Genomic DNA, 22,104 nt, shown 5'->3' with positions numbered 1-22,104 from the left:
TAGAAAATAGCATGATGCAAAAAAATTTGGAAATTTTGGAAAATTGAAGGCCTTTTATGTTATCAACAGAAATATGATAAGGCAGTCATATCTTTGTGAAGCCAGCTTGCTAAATTTCCAGTATTAGCGCTGGAATTTGCTAATACCAGTTTCTAGGCCAAGTGATTTCACAGCTGACAAAACAGTAAAGACACAGACACAATTCTAAAGCGTAAATCTGTGGTTCGAAGCAAAGGATGAAACAGCTCGAACGTGACACCTTCGCACAGAATCATGGGGATGAGGGATGCAAAATCACGGAACTTCACACGAGTAAAGAACATGCACTGCTCTGTGACAGCCCTTCCTGGAAACGGAGAACCCGACTTCGTCAGAGAAGCAGAAGTGCTCCAGTGTGAAGGCTGGTTGTTAAGAGGACTGTAATTACAATCAGAAATAGTCTAAAACACATTTAAGTGAAAGACGACATGCGTCAGGGGATAACTCGGTTAATTCACCCGCTAATTTCTAATTATATAGAACAACGTTCTTGCCAAGAGGCTTTGATTCAACGCTGTTCAGAAGCGTCCCGGATTTTGCAGGAGGAGCTCCGAGGGTCCATGCACATCATCTGTGTTGGACCAGTTCTGCACCTTGGTGACTTGGTTGGAGCACGCTCTGGTGATCGGGCATTTGTAACTTGGAGACATTTTGCACACACATTAATACCACATTAGTTCTTTCCACTATGCTACCTCTTGGTCATATTTTTCTTAAAAAACCCCTATGAGAGGACTTGTTTCCCTGCATATTTTTTAGCGTGGCATTTTGAGATCTCCCAGCCATCTGTCCATTTGGCTTAGCTGTAACAGTCGCATACCTACGGCGGCAAGTGAGGGGGGACCAGGCCAGTGGTCCGTCTCAATCTTTGGGATCTCGCTGGGGTCTGGAGCCTGGGCTGCTGGGAACTTGGAAAACTTGATGATATCTTCTGAAGGCTTGCTCTGGGCTGCCAAAGCAGCTGCATCTAGGTGGAACCAGGGGAACTTAGCTACCGTGGTCTGCAAGGCCATGGCAGTACCACACTCACACCATCCTGTTCTCGCCATTATCAGTTGCCCAATCCCTCAGTGGTGTCCAGTGACAACTCAACTAATTTTCCTAAGGCTGCATTGGGAACAACGCTTCCTTTTACACCTGCTCGGTGCCTGTGCTGGAGCTACGCTGCCCGGTACTAGCTACTTGTGGCGGTTTGAATTTAAATGAATGAGAGTAAATAAAGGAAATTATTGAACTAAAAATCAGTTCCTCAGTTGCATATTTTAAGTGCGCTGTGGTCACATGCATTAGACAGCATGGTTATAGAACATTTCCATCATCCTGGAAATTTCTCTTGGACAAATTCTTAAAGCAATTAGACATTTGAGTTAGTAGCCTGAGATTAAAGAGCTAAGTTAAAAAGCACAATACTGTCTTTTGATTGTTAATCAGAAGCGGCTGACTGGCTTTGTCTTTTGCCGTTTTAGCCACAAATATATTAGTCTGTGTGTATGTGTGTGTGTGTGTGTATGTATGTATGTATATATATATATATATATATATATATATAATTAGTCCTTATATATTATATATATCCTTGAGTCCTAGGAGAAATGAAAATGGGAAAATTCACTTTCAGCATGCAGGAATTTAGTGTTGTGACTTCTGTTTCGTATACCCACTCTCTGTTTTGTTCACGGCTCTGCACACAGAAGCGAGTCATCCAACTTTTAAACAGCAAAAGCCAGACCAGCAGCAGCGCTGGTGCACAGCACGCTGCCAGGGAGGACTCGGTGGTTCAGAGCCCGGAGCCTAAGTTGTGAGATGGAGCAGAACAAGCTGGGATAAATGGTCAGGTCCTAATTCTGGCTAATTCTGCAAAGTGACCTGGGATGTTAGTAAACATTTCAAAATGTATGTATAATGCCTTCAGTAAAACTTCCCTCCTCCCTGGGTGCTCAGGTTTTTGAGCCTGAAAAGAACTTTCAGAATCTTGTAGAAAACTGCTAGGTCACAATCTGCCTAAGAGATTTGACCAAGGTCATCCTTTGTCATAATAAGGAATAAGGTCTTAGCCTGGTTTGGAACAGGTTTCTCTGAATCATTAACCTCACGAGAAAACACTGTACAACGTATCCTCTTCTTAAAGAACAACAACATGGGTTAGTGTATTAAGGACTGAGTTCTGCATTACAAAAAAAATAAAATAAAATAAAAAATAAAGTGTGACTTTTATTTAAATCTAGCATTTTTCCAAACACATCAGGGTGCATGGAGCCCTGTTTTGCAGAACGGCCTTTAGGAAGTAATGCTTTGGATGTGGTGGTCCTAATGAACGAGCACAGTCTGAAAGGAAAGAGTAAAAGTCAGAGGAAGTGTCAAGAAGCCAATTAAACCCTTCCAAATAAATAACCTAACAGTATCCAAACTTTAGTCTTAATTGTTTGATTATTTTTGTTGAGAGGGGCAGGGCCTAGAGATTTTCGTATTTAAAAAAGTCTCTAAATTGATAAAGTCTGGGAATCTTATTCTTAAGTTAACAAATAAAAAGCATGACTTCAAACAGTACTTACTCATTAGAATTGGTGAAGTCAGTAAACATTCACATGTTAATGAGTGGGTGAGAAGACATTAAACCATAAAAAACAAACAAAAACAATGTTAACAAACTTAAAAAGCAAGCACATGGTGTAAAATCTTTAAAAAAATAAAAATAAAAAAACAGAGGAGGAAGAATGTTACAGTTCCACAACCATTATTACAACACATATATTCTCTTTTTCCCCTATAATGCTGGCCTAATTTTTTTTCCCTGTGCTTTTTCAACTTTATTTGCTTTTCACGTCATCCTAATCCTTAAGGACTTGTTAATGTCAACCACATTTTAAAGGCAGCCTTCAAATTTCCAGGCACAATTTGCGTATAATTTTCTGAAATCGCCTGAGGACCCGTCTTGGCTTTCTCTGCCCATTCACCAAGACTTAGAGCAGACCGATCTTTAGACACCTAATGATGGTGGAGGGAAATGTAATCTACAGGTCGGAATGTGATTTCCTGGGCTTCAAAATTCCATGGCCCCAGAAAAGGAAAACACAATTAGAAATCCACAGCCGTGATTCTTCGTTTGCAGGAATCTCAGGCACAAACCAGCCTAACTCACTGGTTTTACAGACGGGAAAACTGAAGGTTAGAGAAACTGTGTGCATGACAAGCTAAATCCTAGCGCCACTTAGGTGACCAGACGGGACGAGGGCCAGGACCTCTGTGTCAGCCTGTGTCCCATCCACACCATCACCAGGGCACAGATGTCTTTGGGCACTGTAAGAAACTGGGGAACTGAACAGCCAAGCTGATGCCGGCTGAGTCAAATTAATTTTTCCAGGTAGCTGGCTTTCACTAGTTTTAATTAAACAAACTGTCAGCTGATCCAATTGGCATAGAGGTTGGTAAAATTATTTAATGGCAAAGGAATAAAAAACAGTCCCATTAGGCTGTTTGTGAATCGGGGTGTGGCTTGTACTTTCCCTGCTCGGTGAGCTGAATGACACATGGTCTGAGGGGCTCAGAAATGAGCTGGAAGCTTCCTGACCAAGCCAAGTGTCCTGCGTCTAGGGACACCAATTTCACAATATGTGCGTCTCAGGAGAATGTCTGGGCATCGTTTGTTGGGCGCCCTGGTTGGAGTCTCCAGAGCAGCAGCAGATAAGCCTTTCAGAGGACAGCAAAGACAAGTTCAGCGGATGCCGCTACTTAAAAGCTAACGCGCGGGAAAGCGGGTTTTACCATGCTGTTTGTAGATGGGTGGTTTTCGGTAAATGTTGATCCCTTGATCTGTGGAAATGAAAAGCAAAGGTGTGTGATTATGGGAACCAGTTCAGCGATGGGAAAAACAGAACAACCAAGAGGCAAACCAACTGAAGACTCTTGAACGAAAACAACCCCGAAGGTCGAGTTTTGTATTACAAAGAGTGAGTTACTGGGAGAAGAAATCACAGCAATGAGCGAACTGCTATGGACAAGTGATGTGACATCCTTTGTAATACATCTTAGGCTATATAGAGACGCCATTCATTCATGAGCCATTTATTTCAAATACACACTTCGCTAAAAGTGGGACTAAAACAGGAAGAAATGCGAGCGGTGGCCGTACCCTACGGTGAGGAAGACATAACCAGTTTGGGGGAAGTCCCCAAATTGCTATTGTCTAGAAATTGAGCCCCCAGTAGACACCAGTGGCTCAATTTGCTTTTCAACTAATGAGTGGAACAGTAGGAAGCAATGGAGTCGAATTAAGAGTACTTATTTAAAACACAGAAACGCTTTTCATGTGCAAGGCTGGTCTCTCACGTTACCAGGATGTTTGACAAAATCTTAACTTCTACAGGCCAATTTTTTTTTACATAAAGACAAATACTGAGATGCCAAATATTATTCACATATTTACACAGGGCCCCATTTGATTATGCTACTGTGAGCGCAAATACTCAGGACATTCAGCAGCTGTTTCTGCAGAACCATGGGCCCTGGATCTCCGTGGGGCATTCATTCTTCACGCACTAAAGGGGCTCAACTGTGTAACGATGATGTTCAAGGTCCAATGAAACTTTTTCCTATCTGAGTGGCATGAATCTCACTGAAGCTTCCTCTGTTTTATTAGGTCGGTTTGGAATGCAAAAGGAAAAATAAAAAGACAACAGATTCCAAATACGTAGTCTAACATTAACATAGTGGGGAACTGATTAAAACAGTTTCAGCAGCTAAAAGAAGCAAAACAATGGGCTTCTGGTGGAAAAACAATATTGTGACTTCTGATAGCCAGTCTTGCCTTTACAAACCGAGCTGACCCTAAACGTCATAGTGATGGCTTCTGATTTTTCCAGTTCCGGCTGGCAAATCACTATTCGTGCTGTGACAGCAAATGCCCGTGACTACAGTGCGAAGCTGGCAGCACTGAGCCTAAATTGCAAGACATCTTTGTGGGCCCCGGGAGTGCCTGGTTAGTTTTACACTGCTCCATCAACCAACCCCATTCTACACCGCTCTGAGAAGTCCACAGGAAGAATCTCCATGTTGGAGGCGAACAGGAAAAATAAAACTACCCTGGAGGGACGCTGCGGTTCAATCTTAAGAATAAAAAGGTAGCTGGTGGCCACTGTGATAATTAGTCAGTGACATCAACCAGAGTGTGATATCTTAGAAGCCACTGATATAAAAGTAAAATCAAAATTTTAGTATGAGCAAAACAACTCCGCCCTCATTCCTTCACTCTCTGCCTCTCACACCCCTTCAAAAAATTTTTTTGAAAACTTAAACCTTCAATACAATCCTGGCATTTCACGTACAAAATTTTTGAAAGGCCCCCTAGGCCAGATCCTGCAATTTAGGGTCTGTCAACTGTGTGCATCCCAATTTGAAAAGCATGAGAAATGGAGACGAGACAGGGGTGACAAGGCTACATTCTACACTGTGACAGGACACCATGACATAGACCGTGTCAGCTCCTACCTGGAACATGGAAATGTTTAGGGGCCTGAACGTAAGTTGGAGTTAGAGGGCGGCTGTCTGGCCGGTGGGGGAGAGGGGAGTTCCGGCCGCTGGACGGCTCATTGCCTCCAATGAGAAGAATGGAGAAAACAAAATGAGAGGAGGGACAGCAATAAAGAAAACAAAGCGCGCTAATAAAAATTCAAAACAACAAACGGGGAGGAGGTACATTAAAGAAGAGGAACAAAAGAAACAAACTCAACTTATCAACTTGGCTCGCAAAGGTGATATAGGGTTTAGTTTTCCGAGAGATTTGAATTCAGATAACGAGGTTCAAGCAGCCAGCAGTAAGATGCGTCATTCCAATGGCATGGGGTAGGAGGCTGTGAGCAGGCAGCACGTGGGCCAGATGGGAGGTTCGTTAAGAGGAATGGAAAGGCACTCGCTAATGATCTGGGATCAGTTGTTAGATGGTTAAAATCCCAAGCACGTGAAGGACTGGGATATGCAAACCCAAATACAATCCAGGCATGATGGCAGAGGCTGGTGATTGGAACGTATTTCTTTGAACGGAAGGCTGAGTCTGGGAACCGGTGTGGTCGCCCAGTCCTTCCCCTTAGCAACACAGGATGCCTTCATCACAGCACTATGTTCTGTCTCCTCACTTGGAAACACACCAGATGGGTCAGACCCCTTCCTTCCAGGTACTGTGGGGCCATTCACACCTCTCTCCATCTTTCTCTTCAAAGACGAGGCTCCCCCCCAGCCTAATAATTGCATTGGCGAAACATTTACTGAACACCTGCTATGCTGGGCCCTGAGTTATGACCGAGGATTTAGTCTCTGCCCTCAAAGGTCTACCTAAGGAGACAGACTTAAGACACGTGAAAATGACGACTCAGATAAAGGTGTGCACCGTCAATTCCTCAGGAAAGCTACAGAGGGGTATCAGAACTGAGCAGGGCAGGGAAGAGTAAGCTCGCCGGGTGGGTGGAGGGCTCAGGTTCCAATGGGCTGGAACACTGTGAGGAAGCAGGGATGGAAGGGCCATAGTGGGTGGGAACAGCAGGGCTGGCCACTGTGGCTGGACAGCATGGTGTTTTGGGAGGAGAGGATTGCTGGGTCCTGGCTGTCATAGCCTTGGGTGCCACCAAGCTGCCATCCCTCCCTTCTGACCCTGAGAACTGCAGGGATGCACTGGGAACGGGGAGAAGTTGGAACGGTCCCCTCCCCCACGTTGGGGCCAACACCTGCCCCGAGAACACACCAGAGATGCAGGACTATCAAAAGTTAATGATTAGTAATGCGATTCTGTTATGATTGAGGTGTAGGAGTTCTTTACATATTTCGGACACAAGTCCCTGATCAGATATATGACTTGCAAAGATTTTTGCCCCATTCTGTGGGTTGTCTTTAACTTTCTTGATAGTATCCTTTGAAGCACAAGTATTAAATTTTGATAAAGACCACTTTATGTGTCTGTTAGTGTGGACAAGTTTAAATAACTTACAGACTTTTAAAAAATAGAGTATGAACTGATTTTCCACTGTCTTTATTTTTTTTAATGAGATATGATTGACATACAACACTGCATTAGTTTTAGACGTACAAGAGCCAATTTCTTTAAGTAGGTCAAACTGTTCTAAATCTGGCCGGCAAAAAATGAAATATGTCAACGACTGGAGTTTTAAAACAACATGTTTCATAACACTTTAATTTCTAAATATGTATATTTTTAGGTAACTAGATCACAGATCTGTACCGAGTAGGTAGAAAGATATTTCAGGTATGAAACATGAATTTGTTAACTGGCTCAAATATATATTTGAGGTTTTTGGTTTTCATGTTCTGAAACTTTTGTGTTTTTTTCCCTCAAGTCCCCTTTGCATCTGGCTCCCAGCATATGATAGACTTTATTACTTAAGTCAGATATTAGCTTCTAAAAGTTATGAAACTTCACCCCAAACTGCTGATCTATTAAAAAGCTCATTTCAGAAAATGCTATCTCATTTACCATCATTCTCCGAAAGAGAAGTAATCAGTTCTTGTCTAAAAAAAAATGAGTATAATTAACACAGGTACAGGCAAGAAGGGGGAGAAAGGATATGGTTTATGTTTAGAAGAAAATCCTATTTTAGGTCTAAGGAAGAATTAGAATGAGGTCTCCCTCATTTCTGTGTGCTCAGCATAGCGCCTGGCCGAGAGCGAGTGCTTAATAAATGCCTTTACATGAATAATTGAAGGAGGCCGATGCATTAGTCCCACAACTGTTAATGGCCTAATGCAGTAAGTGTCACTGAGGATTAACTGTCATCTTTCTCTTAATTAAAGGCAGCAATGGGCTCACAATCCCACCCCGTTTTTATAACTTTCCAATTGGAATTAATCCTCAATAACCCCAATTTAATTGTTCCATTTCAGAAGAATTCTTTACTCCTATAAACATTAGGAATTATTCAGATGAGCAACCCATAACTGAAAAACACAATAACTCTGGTGGACTATTCCCAAAAGAAGTTTTAGAGAGATGCAACTTTCTCGCTGAGTGTGCCCTTTGAAGACTCTTTCACAGACTCTGAGTGCTGGTTGCTACTGCCCCCTCCTCCTTGCCCTGTACCCTCGACCTCTGACCTTCCCATACTTGTCAAAATCAGATATTCCAGGGAAATGTTTGCACAGGTTTTGGTTATAATACCCAGTCAGAAGATAATCATTACCCAGTGTCACACACATACAAAGGTCTGCATATATGGAACACAAAGGTTTAAGGTGGTTGGAATTGGCACTTGCCCAAGTGTTAAAAATCTTTCTATCATTAAGGTGCTTCGTTGGTGACTGGCAGTAGGAGCCCATCACCTCAGGATACAGCTGGCGACTCTGTCTTCCCATGGGTGCACCTGGCTGAGGGCTGGCCCCGGCTGGGCGTGGTTCTTTATTTGCCTGCACAACTTCAGCAACCACTGACTTACCTCGTTCCTAGACAAAGTACTAGTATGTCCAAGTCTGTATAAGTAGATTTAACTCTGTCATCATTTAAAACCGCCCACAAAACATTTTAAAATGGTAGGTAAAGAGTGACTCAGCAATGCACCCGCCTAAGTGGTACTGCACAGTCTGATTTCCACGTGTCGCTAGGGCTCATTGGGAATCGGGTCTCGGGACAATACATAATGCGCCTAGGTACCGTATTCTTAGCCCTGGAGTCATCAAAAAGGCGTTACAAAATTTTGGCATTTTTCTAAGAAAAAGAAAAATTCTCAAAATGACACTGGTTTCCAAATTTGCTAACTTAAATACTTTAAGTGGTAAAAACTTTGAACTCTATCCTGGGTAGAAATAACTGATGAGGGCCCTAAAAGGTTATGTTTGTGCCGAGTTCATTACTTAAGTAAAGTCATATATGAGGCATCCGATGAAATACCCTGTATGGAAGGTATTATCATCATCTACCAGCCCAGACTTCAGACACTGCTGACAAATAATGTAATAGCATATATCATATAATACTGTGCACCACACTCACAGCCATTTTGTTCCATTAAATAAACTCTTATATTGGTTCACTCTAAGTTGTTCATGCTCTTAGCTATTGTGATGAGAAGGTACCATATTAATATATATATTTCTTGGCTTTCAGTTCTCCTCCCATGTCAACCTAATAAGCCAGTTTTCAGTCCCTGGAAGATCATTGTGTATAGAATTCTCACTGTATTTACTTAAACTCAAAAGTTCTGTCCTCACTTTCATTCTTCTTTTTGGCGCCCTGTGTGTCTAAGTGACAGACTCTAAGACAAGGACTAAATAGGAATGGCTGCACTTGTGTCTCCTGTGGGAACCTGCCAGAGCTTAGCTTTCTGGGCTCCAATTGCTCACATTCCAAAGTCCAATGAATATTTTGAGGGGACCTTAGAATTGGCAGCATTTAGAATTTCACGATAGTTTCCAGATTGCTAGTTCTTGTCTAAAGCTTCCATACGTGGCCCTGGCTGGTGTGGCTCAGAGGGTTGGGCATTGCCCTATAGACTGAAGGGTCTCAGGTTTGATTCCCAGTCAGGGAACATGCCTGGGTTGTAGGTCAGGTCCCCAGTTTGGGGGCATGTGAAAGGCAACCGATCAATGTTTCTCTTGCATATGGATGTTTCTCTCCCTTTCTTTGTCCCCCCCCCCCCGCTAATAAATAAGTAAATAAATAAATCTTTAAAAAAAATCAAGCTTCCATAAGGGCCATAGTTTCCCTCAATGAGTGTCAAATACTTATCTGAACCATAGCAACTCATTTGATTTGTACTTCATGGACACAGAACGTAATGTCTAACAGTATTTCAAAGAGGAGGGAAGAGAAACTCAGAAAGCACAGCACAGACAGAGTCCAAGACAAAGCGGAAACAGTTCTTCCAAGTCTCCAGGCATGCACTTGTCCAAACGGTCCAGCAGCAACATGTCAATGTAGGATGAGGCCGCAAGGAAGGTGGGAAGAAAGAAATAAAGACGCACTTGAAAACAAGACAGACGTCACAGAAAATGGGTGGGGAAGCCGACGAGACAGAGCCAGCCCGTGATGCGCGTCTCACCTTCACACCCATGCAGGCACCCTCAGCTCCACACGCCCTGAGGACAGGCCACGTGCACGAGAAACAAGGACCAGGAAGTGGGCTTGGGCAGTGGGGGGCTGGGCTTCCGGCTGTCAGGGAGGCAAGGGCCTTGCACGTCTAGCTCTGCCTTCCTGAGATGGTCATCCCACCCCGGGGCCTCGAGCTCTCCAGCTTACACTTGTTTCAAAGGGTCCCCTGAGGCCGCAACACAAGCTCCAAGACAAAGTAAGTGTTCATGTTAGGATTAGGGAAGGACCAAGGGAAATCTGGGGTACTAGGCCCGTGTGTTTCTCAAGTGGCCATAAGTTCCCTCCCTTCTGAAACTTCCAAATGCTAGAGAGGTCTGCCTCGTAAATGGATGCATGTTTCCACAATGACCAAGACCTCATTCTTTGGAGAACCAGCATCTAGCCATTCAACGATACTAGGCTTTTAAAGCAATGTAGTTAATTTGCAAATTCTCCATGATTCATGTTGTAGTTCAGCAGGAAGCTCATCTGACTTTAAAACTAAGCATATGCTATGATGTGCATCGTATTTTCTGTCTGAGGGATATGGACTATTTCATATGAACAAACCGCAGGTGTTCATCCAGTGAAAAGAAAAGGGGAAAGAGATTATTAGATGGTTTTTAAGTATAAATTCAGGGTCATGCCAATCCCTCTTGGTCTAATGCTTTTTATAATTTAAATCCATAATATTTGAGTCAAAAACTTCAAATTCAGACTGAAAACAGAAAACAAAGTATATCCATATTTTTGAAATGAAGCACCAGTGAGGCACACAGAGGTGCTGTAATGTTTATAACTATTTGATATTTCTGTTGAAAAATAAGAACTTGTTGATTTTGTAATTTATGTGACTGAAGTAGCTGTTTGTCTTAGCCTCAATAAGAATGCAATTTTCTAGTGAAAAAGAGGTGGAAAATAAAAGTTTGCTTTGAAAACTTACACTCTATGTGTATTTTGTACTGAAACGCATACACTGCATCTGCGCAAGGGGTGGGCGGGCCTGGGGTCTGGTCCCGCAGCTGCCAGGTCCTGGCTGCGAGCCCTCGGCCGTGTGGCTGAACCCGAGCCTCACCTCTTCAACTCCCCCTGGGCCTACCAGGGCCTACTTCACAGGGATGCTGCAACGAGCAAGCGGAATGATGGGAAACGCTTTAAGGGCACCCCGATGAGGCACGTGACACTCACAAGGTTGCGTCAACAACCCCAACAGGGTCCCACAGCTAGCAAGTGGCAGAGATGGTCCTCAAACCCAGGACTCTAGTGTCCACATGGGTGATACCATCCATCTCTCCATAAGCTGGCGCACTGATTTCAGGTATGGTAAGTCTTGATATTCCTGTGATCTGTTATTTGTTCAAACTTTGTATATCTTTGCAGGGCGCGTAACAGTTTTCTTTCAACAGAAAGGTATCTCTTCTGAAAGATGAAGCCCAGCCAAATGTGGCAGTCGATCCTCCATGGACTAAAAATGTATTTTCTCTTGCATATTAGAAACAAGCAAACAAAATCTTGATTTGGCCAAGGGCTTCTATATTAAAGTCTCTTTAAAATACGTCTCCAAAGTTTTTTTTCAATATGTCCTACGGTTTTATAAACATTGTCTAAGCCATCATCTTGACATCTAGATAAAAGCTTTTTTTCTCCAAAACACTCACTAGCAATAATCACTTTAAATGATCTGTCAAGAATTTTAGAAATTGCTGCATCTACCAAAAAACACTGATCTCTTTGCTCATGGAAACAGTGCGCCTTCATCACGCATGTCAGCAATATCATTTTCACGGCACAGAAAAGGCCAAAATAGCGCACATAGAATGACTGCATGCTCATCAGTACAACACATCTGTATTCAGTTGCTCAAAAATCCAAGTGAGCAAAAAGCAAATAGCTTGGGTAGGCTGCAACTGATCTTGCAAATGCAACAGCATTTAGGCCACACCACGGAAGTGTTAGTCGTGGGAGCACTTGGAACCCGCAGGGTTGGAGTCCTCGAGCACTGGCTTAAGACCCCAGACATCTGCGCTTGCCTGTTAACTCCCTTCTCAGCTCCTTTCGTGGGTTCATTTGGTTCACATCAAGACTATGGAGAAAGCTAACATCCTTCTGGGAGCGCACACTTACTTTATTGACTTCCTACCCCTTTGGGGCTCTTGGCTTCCCGGATGCACAGAGGAGCAATGGCCAATGAAGGAAAGAGTGGGCGTGTCACACAGGGCACGGGCAGAACTGCAGGGCCGGGACTTGGGACCGGTCAAAAGCAGAGGACTACTTCAGCTCCAACGGAGACGTTTAAGTCACACGGCCATAGAGCTTTCTGATCGTTTTAATGTTGTCAAGCAGTTAAGAGGCTTCACCCGTCAGGCAGTTTTTGAAAAGCTATTACTAAACACTGCTGGGTTTCGCTGAGTCACATCACATATTAAAACCAGGCAAATACCCCAGCTATATATTATATTTTGCTTTGACATTCAGAGACAAAAAATAATAATATATATTTTTCCGAGGAGTCGATAACAAGACATGCTTCCTGTTTCTTCAGTGAGAGCCCTTAGAAGTGACATGTGTCTCCGAACCAGAGAGACCAGGTCAGTTCTAAGTCACCACTCGGTGTAGTCACGGTGCACGCAGGCATGCGGAGAGGTCGAAAGCTCGGAGCTGACTCTTGGAGATGCACCTTATTAGCCTTCCCGGGGTGCTAATAAATCTCCACCTTGCGGGGTGCTGCCTGGAGAAGCCTGCCTCCTTACCTTTGACATGGGGAATGAAGTGGTGTCGGAAGGGGGAGTTGGGGCGGGAGTCGCCGTGGGCGGAGCTGAGGCTGCTGGTGCGCAGGTGGGACGCCCTCTGCACACCAGGAGACAGCAGCTCTGTGCAGCAGGGAGTGGGGGCGGGGCGGGGAGGAGACAGGAAAGAAGAGCAGAAATTAACACAGGGGCAGGGACAAGGGCGCCGTTCCACAGCGGGGAAAATAAAGACAGTTAATCAGGAGTCTGAAAAAGGAGGAAGGCAGAAGGGTTAGGAATGCACCTGGGCAGGGTTAGGCCATGTGGGGAGAGTTTGCAAACACACAGGTTCAGGTCAGTACAGAGTCACTCACTGGGAACAAATGGCTTTAGCGAGAAGGAATGGCCACCAGGACACCCTTTGTCGGAAGGACACCAGCTACCAGTCAGCCAGTGCTGGGGACATCTTTGTGACTCAAAGACAGCTGTTTTTAAAAAGCAACCGACAAACCAGAACTCTCTGAAACCCACGTAAAAAAAAAAATGACGGGCATTTCAAGAACCTTGAAAAGAAAAACTTAGAGGTAAGGGTCAGATTCTTTTTTTTAAGCTGCACACTTCTCCCACCAGAAGTTTAATGTTACTTTGCTTACATGGAACAACAACAACAAACCCAACCCTGTTTGTGTTCCCTGGTGTCAGAGAGCTGCTTGTCACCCTGAGACCCGGGTGGAGGCAGCACCGTCCTCTCGGAAGAACACTGCACATTAAAGCTAACTCGGACCCGGGAAGTGCATTACCACCTGGTGTCTAGAACTTGCGGAGTGGGAAGTTTGGGGTGCTCTGTACAGACCGCAACTAGGCCATCAGAACCCTGACAGCTTCACTTCACAGGTGTGGTCCTCGAAAAATATTTATCAACCCTACTGATTGGCATCGTACGCACCTGCAGCTGTGGAGGGAGCGCAGGAGGGATACTTCGAACGGGGAATTCCTAAGGTTACCGATGGGAGAACTGTGACTGGGACAGAGGAAACTTCCTGGTGCTCAGCTGGGACAGGACCGTTCAGGGAAACACTGTCCCCGACTGCCACTCCCTCACCCTTCAGAGGGCTTGGGGACACTTTCCCAGCAACCCCGGGTCACTCTGACAAGGCCATGGCTGGGGTCTCAGTAACCTCAGGGATGTGCCCAAACACAGGGCCGACAGCATAAAGGAATTCTTGTCACTCGAATAGACAAGGGCTTAAATCCAGACCCGGGCCCAGGGCATGAATGAAATACAGTTGTGCATAAAAAGAGAAAGGAATCCATTTCCTGAAAATTCTCATTAACTTTCAAATGAAAGCGTAACTCAACAAATACTGCGTAAATACTTACGAGCCTAGAGAAAAGATACATTCTTAAAGGATCAAATAATAAAAATTCAATCCTCTACAAGCATTAAATATCTATGGCTTTAAAGAAAATATTTGCAGCCCTTTAACATTTTATTCATTCCTCTTGGTTTTACTTTATAAAGTAAGTAAGCAAATAAGTGGGCTTGTTCTCATCAGCCTGGGTAGAAGCAAGGAGCTTAAAAGGAAGTTTCTACCGATGTACGCTATTTCCACTGAGTTTGGTGAAAAGGCCCAAATCTTCCTTTGGGAATCCATTTCTCGGGGAATTCTGGGTCTGTGCTGGGACTCCTCAGCCCCTTCTGACTCCACGTATGAGACACCCACAAATAGGCACCACCTTCTACACAGAAAAGGTCAACTGAAGTCCACTACTGGTTCATATTCTCTATTGCAGTACCTCTCTGATGATTTTGTTTTCTAAGTCTGACTCAAAACCTCAGGGTTGGAATGGGTCGTGAAGGTTACATACACCCCCGAGCTTGTGCACAATACTTTATTTCAGGAGGTGCTTTACCTGGATGCTTGCTACCGCCACCTGCCTGGGTAAGGGCAATGGACCAGACCGCCAACCAGTGGCGAATACTGGGTCTCTAGATAATGCCGGCATGTCTAAAAAACACATCAAACTATTTTCTTTGGGAGACCTTCTTTTTAAGTCTAAAAGTGATGAGATTTTATTCAAAACTAAAAAAACAAACAAACAAAAAACAACCCCCTCAAAACCCCCTTTGTTTCCAGTCATTCCCTGTCAAAATGTCATCATTTAAGAAATCATAATGCTTATAAGCAAAAAATAACTGTTTCAAGAAGAGATGTAACACAAACTATAGTTGGTTACAAGTTTTCTTTCTTTTTTCCTGCAGGAGGGGTATGTCTATGGCAGGCGGGGGGGAAATATCACCCAGAAACGCAGACTGTCCTGCAGAGCGAGGCCCCAGAACAGTGGCCCTTACCAGGTCTGTGAAAATGCTGCGGAGAGCGGGATGTGGTTGGAGTGTAGCTGTGGCGGCTGTACACGGGGGAGTTGATGGAGCCCTGGCTGGTGGACCGGTGGATCATCCGGTCCCGGACGTCCTGGTACCCCTGGAAATGCAGTGCGAGACGGTGTGAACACCAAAGCTATCATCACGTTTGAGTGATGGTGAGTTCCATGGAAGTCACCCAGGGGCTGTCATGCCCACCTGTTCATGGACACATTGAGGGCCCTATTCCTTAGATATCATGCAAAGGAGCGCTCTCTGGTCAATGCATCTTGTTCGAGACCTCTAGCACTTGCATTGACCAAAATTTTAACATGGAAAAATTATAAACTTCGATGCCAATAGGGCTCTGGGGTAAGAGGGAATAATCCCAATGACTGTGTTGATATGGGAATTTTGGTTTTATAACGTGTGTTCACCTATGTTGCTTCATCGGATCTACATGGTAAGGAAGGAAGGACATGTACTGTTCCCTTCTTTTCCATGAAGAATGTTTGGGAAGGTTCTGAGCAGGTCAGAGCCCCATGCACACATGTGTAGCTTGTACAGGCAGAGCCCACTTAACCCTGCCCTATGTTCTGACCACTAGCCCACACTGCCCATGACATTGATCTGGTGACATTTTAAATTGATTTTCCTGGTGAACAAGCTGGGGGTGGCCTCAAACCCAGGAAAAATTTCTACTTCCCACTCCGGGAAATATATTCCAAGGAAATAATACAAAGTGATCTTTAAATGGAAAAATTTATCCGAAGATATTTATAATGCCACCATTTATGAGGACAAAACTTTGTATTACATGCTCAATGAACTGGGGAATAATTAAGTAAATTAGGACAAGCATCAATTCCATGGAACGCAATAACACGACTGGCATGTCCCCTGTGTCCAAATCTAGAAAATATGTTAGGTATTCAATACAAAAAAATCAGACGTAAACATAATACATATGAACTAGGAGAGTACTNTTTAAATTGATTTTCCTGGTGAACAAGCTGGGGGTGGCCTCAAACCCAGGAAAAATTTCTACTTCCCACTCCGGGAAATATATTCCAAGGAAATAATACAAAGTGATCTTTAAATGGAAAAATTTATCCGAAGATATTTATAATGCCACCATTTATGAGGACAAAACTTTGTATTACATGCTCAATGAACTGGGGAATAATTAAGTAAATTAGGACAAGCATCAATTCCATGGAACGCAATAACATGACTGGCATGTCCCCTGTGTCCAAATCTAGAAAATATGTTAGGTATTCAATACAAAAAAATCAGACGTGGCATGTCCCCTGTGTCCAAATCTAGAAAATATGTTAGGTATTCAATACAAAAAAATCAGACGTAAACATAATACGTACGAACTAGGAGAGTACTAGAACGTTTTACATTTTAGGAATTTGTCGACCACTGAAGTTTTTGCTAACACGATGCACGTTTGGAAGCAAGTGTGAAAGGTGACTGTTTTAAAACCCCAGTAGCCGTGGCTACTGTGTGAAATTGGGCAGCAAATGGCAAAGAGGCTTTGGTGTGATCCCAGCTTGCTATAACAAATAAATCCAGTAAAAACAACAATGAAACAAAACGTCCCCAACTAACGTGCCCGAATCTTGCCGCTGGTCAATAGAAGTTCTTCACAGCTTCAGTTGTAATTATGAGAATACTAATAGAAATCAATTACTCGCAGGACTCAGACCAGGGTCTGGCTGTTTTTATCCCCCTAGGCTCCATGGGAAGAGGAATTTACCGCTGTGTCTTATGGTCGTATCTTACATGAAGAAGTCCTACATTCATCCTGGTCTTGCACACGGTTTTTCTGCTTTTGAATTTAACGTCCTTTCTCCAAAAGTCCAGTCCAGGAAAGATCCAAGTGACTTCCCAATTCTATTTATTATAATTTTCAAAAACGGTACTTACTTCTGCTGATGGGGTGGGAGACAAAGTCCTTGGAGACTAGAAGAATAAGAGAGAATTTAAAATCACAACGGATATTTCTTTATCTGTTGTAATTACTGGTGTTTATCAGCATCACCTGGAGACATTATTGAACCGCCCCAGGCCAGCACCCTCTGCCGGTGCCCTGATGTGGAACCCGAGAGTGGCGCTCAGACGGGCACACACGGACAGAGCTCCTGGGTGACCGGGTGCATGTCACTGCCTGAGAACCATGGGTTCTGATAAATGGCTGTGACGCTCTAGGCGGCTAAACTGGACAGATCGGAATTATGTCCTCTGTTTTGTCCAATTCTGCTGTTTTCTACTTATGAGTTCCAGTGTCTGCCAAAATGCACAATTTTGCAAATGTGACCCTTGACTAAGTTATAACCACAGCGATCACATGAAATAGTCCGATGACTAACACAGGCCTGCAGGGCCCGGATCTTTGGCATTCTGTCCTGATGGCCCTGCCGGCCTCACCACCTTTCACCTCCAGTCTGCCAGCCTTCCGGGCGGGCACACAGGCTTCCCTAGGGCCACCCATGGGCCAACGTGCCTTCTCTGTTCCCTCTGCCAGCAGGGCTCATGCCCCATCTTCAGGGGGGTCTCTACAAAACTCGCCACCACGCAGTGCCTTCCATGACTCTCCTGCTTACAGTAGCAATGCAGCCCCAGTGCGTGTTCTCCCCACCCTTCCGTTTTCCTCACAGCGCTATCCGCCCTGTGAAATGAAACTCTGTATCTGTCTGCCTGTCTCCCTACAAATTCCAGGAGGGTAAGGACTCTGCTCAGTTGCAACTAAGTGTTCCCAGTGACTAGAGCCACTCAGGGCATACATTAGGGACTCAACTGAGATTGCCTAAGTGAATGAATGAAATGTTTACAATGAAAGTGCAAAAACGATTTAACTAGAAATGAAGAGAACAAAGCATCCTGAAGAACATGCCCTGTGGGGGTTTCCCTGTTTCAGAGTTTGCCCCTTTCTCCAAACTTGCCAGAAGAGGCCGGGCTCTCCGGGCTCCAGGCTTCCTCAAGCCCGGTGACCTGCCTGCAGCTACGCCTGTCTCTGGGGCTCCCTGGGGCCGGAGCCAGGCCTGCCCCTGCCGAGTGGGCTTCTGGACCCACCCGACTCCTGTTTCCTGAGGGCACACAGAATTCCAAGTTGCAGCGTTCCTAAAGTGGCAATGTGAGGATTCTATGAGAAAGGTGTTAGTGACAAAAGGAATGCTTAGCCAAATAGCTTAGAAAAATGTTTTCTAAGTTGGAAGTTCCACGTGCCGGGAAGAGTTCACTAATATGCCTGATTTCTGATCAGGGGACCCCTCCCAGTTACGACAATAACAACGCTGGTTCTGACAGCAGCCAGCATTTTTGCCATGCTCTAATTATGTGCCAGGTATTGTTGTAATCTAAATGTTTTACTTAATTCTTACAGAAAACCTCTAAGGTGTTATTACCATCTTGAGTTATCAAATAAGGAGACTGAAATATGTAATTTTTCCAGAGTCTTAGGGTAAGCAAATAAATATCAGACTGGTTTCAAGCCCAGAAATGTTCCATTCAAAGCACAAGCTCTTAAGTTCTTGCATTTTACTGCCCAAAATGCAGCCCCTGAGAAACACAGAAACATACACTCCTCAACCCTAAACACCATACACTCTCCCCTTGCTTGTATAACTTTAACACTAGCAAATTCTCATCCACTTGCCCCAAGATCAGCCCCTGTGCACCTGGTTCAAGAATCTCCCTTTTCCCTTTTCCCCTATTCAACTCTGCAGAGCCCAATGGCAAGTGAGCAAGGCAGGCCAGCCAACCGGCCTTTGAGGGCCTGCAGATGCAGCTACAGCAATGTGACCAGCAGGTGGCAGTACATGAAAACAGATGTCTCTTCGCAGCCCAATGGACCATTTCAATGCAGAGCTATTCTCTGGAGTAAAACCCAGATGGGGGGAAAAAGGTTATACCTATAAATAAATATTACTATAAATATTATATACAGTTGTGAACAAATTAAACAAAATCAGCGCATTGTCATGCCTTTTCTTCATCTAAGATCTCGAAGCACTGTGTGACATTACATAGTTTACAGTCTATTTAACTTCGGTTGAACAACTGATTTCAGACCATCACTTGAGCAACATACCTCTGAGCAGGTTCAAATTAGTCTATAGATGATTCCAATTAAAACATAAAAGGGGAAAAATTTAGAGGGAAAAAAATAACTTAGGCCAAGGGAAAGAGCCCAGGGGACCCGAGTAGGAAGTGACAAGAGGACACTCCACCCCCTGAAAGGGGACGAGAAGACCCCCTAGGAGACCCCCGGACTCAGAGGCGCTGGCCTAGCTGCAGGATGGGTCTGGCGTGAGAGCACTAACAAACCCCAAGAGGACCGGCACGAACAACAGGAATAGCTGCCGTTTGCTCAATACTTAGCACAGTTCTGGCTCTCTGCTCATTGCTTGAGTAGATTAGTTCATATAAATTAGCTTTAACAGATAGGTATTTTATATAAATTTATATCTAGGTATTTTCATATGTATATAAAATCATTCATTGATACTCAATTTAATCCTTACTATCTCACCCTATGAGGAAGATTCTGTCATTATCCTCCTTTACAGATGAAGAAACTAGCACCAGAATGGTTGTCACGCAAAGTCACTCAACCAGCATGTGGAGTCCCCAGGGTAAACCAGGTAAGTTGATTCCAGAACCCTGGCTCATACACGGTCCTATACTGACACCATTCTCTCCATTTCCCCCCTATTTTTAGACCAAGACCCCCACTCCCAGGAGACCCTCCCTCCCTTATTCCTTCTGCACAGCTCACAGACTCTCCCCTGACAACCGTGGCTTCCTTCTCAGCACGCCACGTCCACCCTCCTGCAACCTGGGGCAAACTGGTATTTGCCCTTCATTGCTGTTCTCTGTGTGGTTGGCCTGCTCTCCTTCCTCTCTGTAACCTCCTGAGGGCGGGGGTAGGGTGCTGAGCCCCTCCAAGCACCTGGAAGGAAAGGCTGCAAACAGTGTCCAACCCAAAGGCCCCTCTGACTTATCTGGACTCCAGTCAGTAGTTCTCACACATGTGACAAGAGAGATGTTAGTTGTTGTGCGACTCGTAACTTCTAGGAACTTCTTACCTCTCCCAGGCTCTGTCTCTCCTGTTTGTCATCATAGCCTGAAGTGTAGAAAGGCTCGTAGGTAATAAGGTCTGGACGTTCAATGTCATAAATTGCCTTGACCTTGGGAATGGCTGCTAAATCCTTGTAATCCAGGATTTCGTTGTCCACTTTTGCCTGGCAAAGAACGGAAAGCAAAGTTATTCTGCCATCTCACCTTCAGGGAATTATCATCTGTGCCTTCCCTACTTGCTTTAAAAAGTGACAACCTTAAAAATAAAACCCCAAACACTCTGCTTAGCACTGCTAAACTCTCTAGAAAGTGGCCCATTTATACCACATATTAATTACCTTAAAAAACACATCACCTAAAGCTTGGGAAAAGTCTACGTAGCATTCATCCAATGTGGAAGACTGCACACCTTCAGGGTAATTCCCTAAATTTATTCTGGAGAAGGAGAACCCAAACAGGTGGTCAAAAAAATCTTCCTAGATGGCTAAACACAAGAACTGCGTATTTAATAAACTAAATATTTAGATACCTTTGTGGCAGATTTTAAGAACATCCAGTATCAGCATTATAAAGTGTATAATCAATCCCCAAATACCTATATGCAAGCCAGGCGCAACAGTGCCTTCAGTCCTGCATTGTGTTACTGCATCTTACAGGGGGCATGCACTTGATCGCCCCCCTGATGCTCACAGTCACAGGTGGATTTAAGTACCTGAGCGAGAGCATGATGGAGGGGGCCAACCGACAAAAACAAAAACCGGACCTCAGAATAGTCATAGAAGCTGTTCTGCGTTATTCTATTTTGGGTTACCACTCCACTGTTGCGCTCTGCTACCTTGCTGGTCCCAGAAGCGCCTCTCCCGCAGGTAGATACTTACATAGATAGTGTGCCCCGGGGACCCGGGGATACTGGAGCCTGGTCTGGAGTAAATGCTTTCCGAGGAAGTCCTGGTGGGCTGTAAGATAAACAGTGACTGCTTAGATCTCAGACCATGGCTTCAGATTCGAGGCTGGCCTGCCTCCCTGCGCTTTGCTAAAAACTAAGCTGGTTAATAAAAGGTTTGTGACTTTTCTGAATAAGGGAAGATAAAGCCTAGAGAGAAAGGTAAATGAGAACTAGTCTGGTCAGCCTTAAGGATGCAGTTGGGGCTTTTCTTTTTACCTCCACGCCCCTGTCCCCTTCAAGACCTGGCTGTGCCTTCAAGCACATTTCTCTCGGCATCGCCACAATCCCCAGGGGCAACCTCTGTGTCTCCACTGCCACCGTGCCCTCCTCTGTGGGTTTCCTGCCTTCACTCCCGCCCTCTTCAAACCTACTCGGCACCCCGTGCACAGAGAGCTCTTAGAAGAACATCGTTTGGATTGTCACCATCCTGCTTTGGCTTCACTGTCCACTTAGACCAAAAATCCCAGCTCCCAGGGCCTCAGGGTTTTGGCCCTGCCTTCCCCTCCTGCGGTCACTCACGAGCCACCACGACTCCCCGAACACGTGCATGGCCCTGCGTCTGGGTGCTTATGCCTGCTGCTTGCTCTGTCTGAAAGGCCCTGATCCTCGATCTTCCTCAGTTGATTTTTTTTCCCTACAGTCTTAGCTTAAATATCACCTCCTCAAAGAAGCCCTCCCTGAGCTCCCAATCTGGAGTTGTTTTCCCTGGTTATTTTCTCCCGGATTTTCTTATTTTCTCCTTCATGAATGAAATGTCTAATTTCATGTTCATTGGTTTTCTTGCATGAAGTCTATCTCCCTCATCAACTGTAGCTACACTCTCTGCCCTCAGAGGGTTTATTTTTTCATGGTACACATTTTTTTTTCAAATATGCCCAAA

General features: G+C 44.5%; 1 protein-coding gene across 26 annotated transcripts in view; it reads right to left on the bottom strand.

Moving 5' to 3' along the window:
• Window positions 1-22,104, bottom strand: part of ABLIM1 (actin binding LIM protein 1) — a 265,125-nt gene that overhangs the window by 12,571 nt on the left and 230,450 nt on the right. For 9 of the 26 annotated variants that reach the window (XM_037063857.1, XM_037063852.1, XM_037063836.1 and 6 more), the window contains 7 exons: window positions 21,157-21,234; window positions 20,287-20,442; window positions 17,126-17,161; window positions 15,182-15,311; window positions 5,524-5,628; window positions 3,802-3,849; window positions 860-1,006 (listed from right to left, as the gene is read on the bottom strand). In XM_037063857.1, coding sequence (XP_036919752.1) covers window positions 860-1,006; window positions 3,802-3,849; window positions 5,524-5,628; window positions 15,182-15,311; window positions 17,126-17,161; window positions 20,287-20,442; window positions 21,157-21,234 — 700 coding nt within the window. The remainder of the gene's footprint in view (window positions 1-859; window positions 1,007-3,801; window positions 3,850-5,523; window positions 5,629-15,181; window positions 15,312-17,125; window positions 17,162-20,286; window positions 20,443-21,156; window positions 21,235-22,104) is intronic. The other 17 variants (XM_037063837.1, XM_037063840.1, XM_037063845.1 and 14 more) reach the window with 5 other exon arrangements.

The sequence above is a fragment of the Sturnira hondurensis genome, unplaced genomic scaffold (assembly GCF_014824575.4).
Source record: "Sturnira hondurensis isolate 20B ecotype Veracruz unplaced genomic scaffold, ASM1482457v3 Scaffold0014854, whole genome shotgun sequence".
NCBI lineage: Eukaryota > Metazoa > Chordata > Mammalia > Chiroptera > Phyllostomidae > Sturnira > Sturnira hondurensis.
This window is presented reverse-complemented; position numbering and strand designations above follow the sequence as displayed.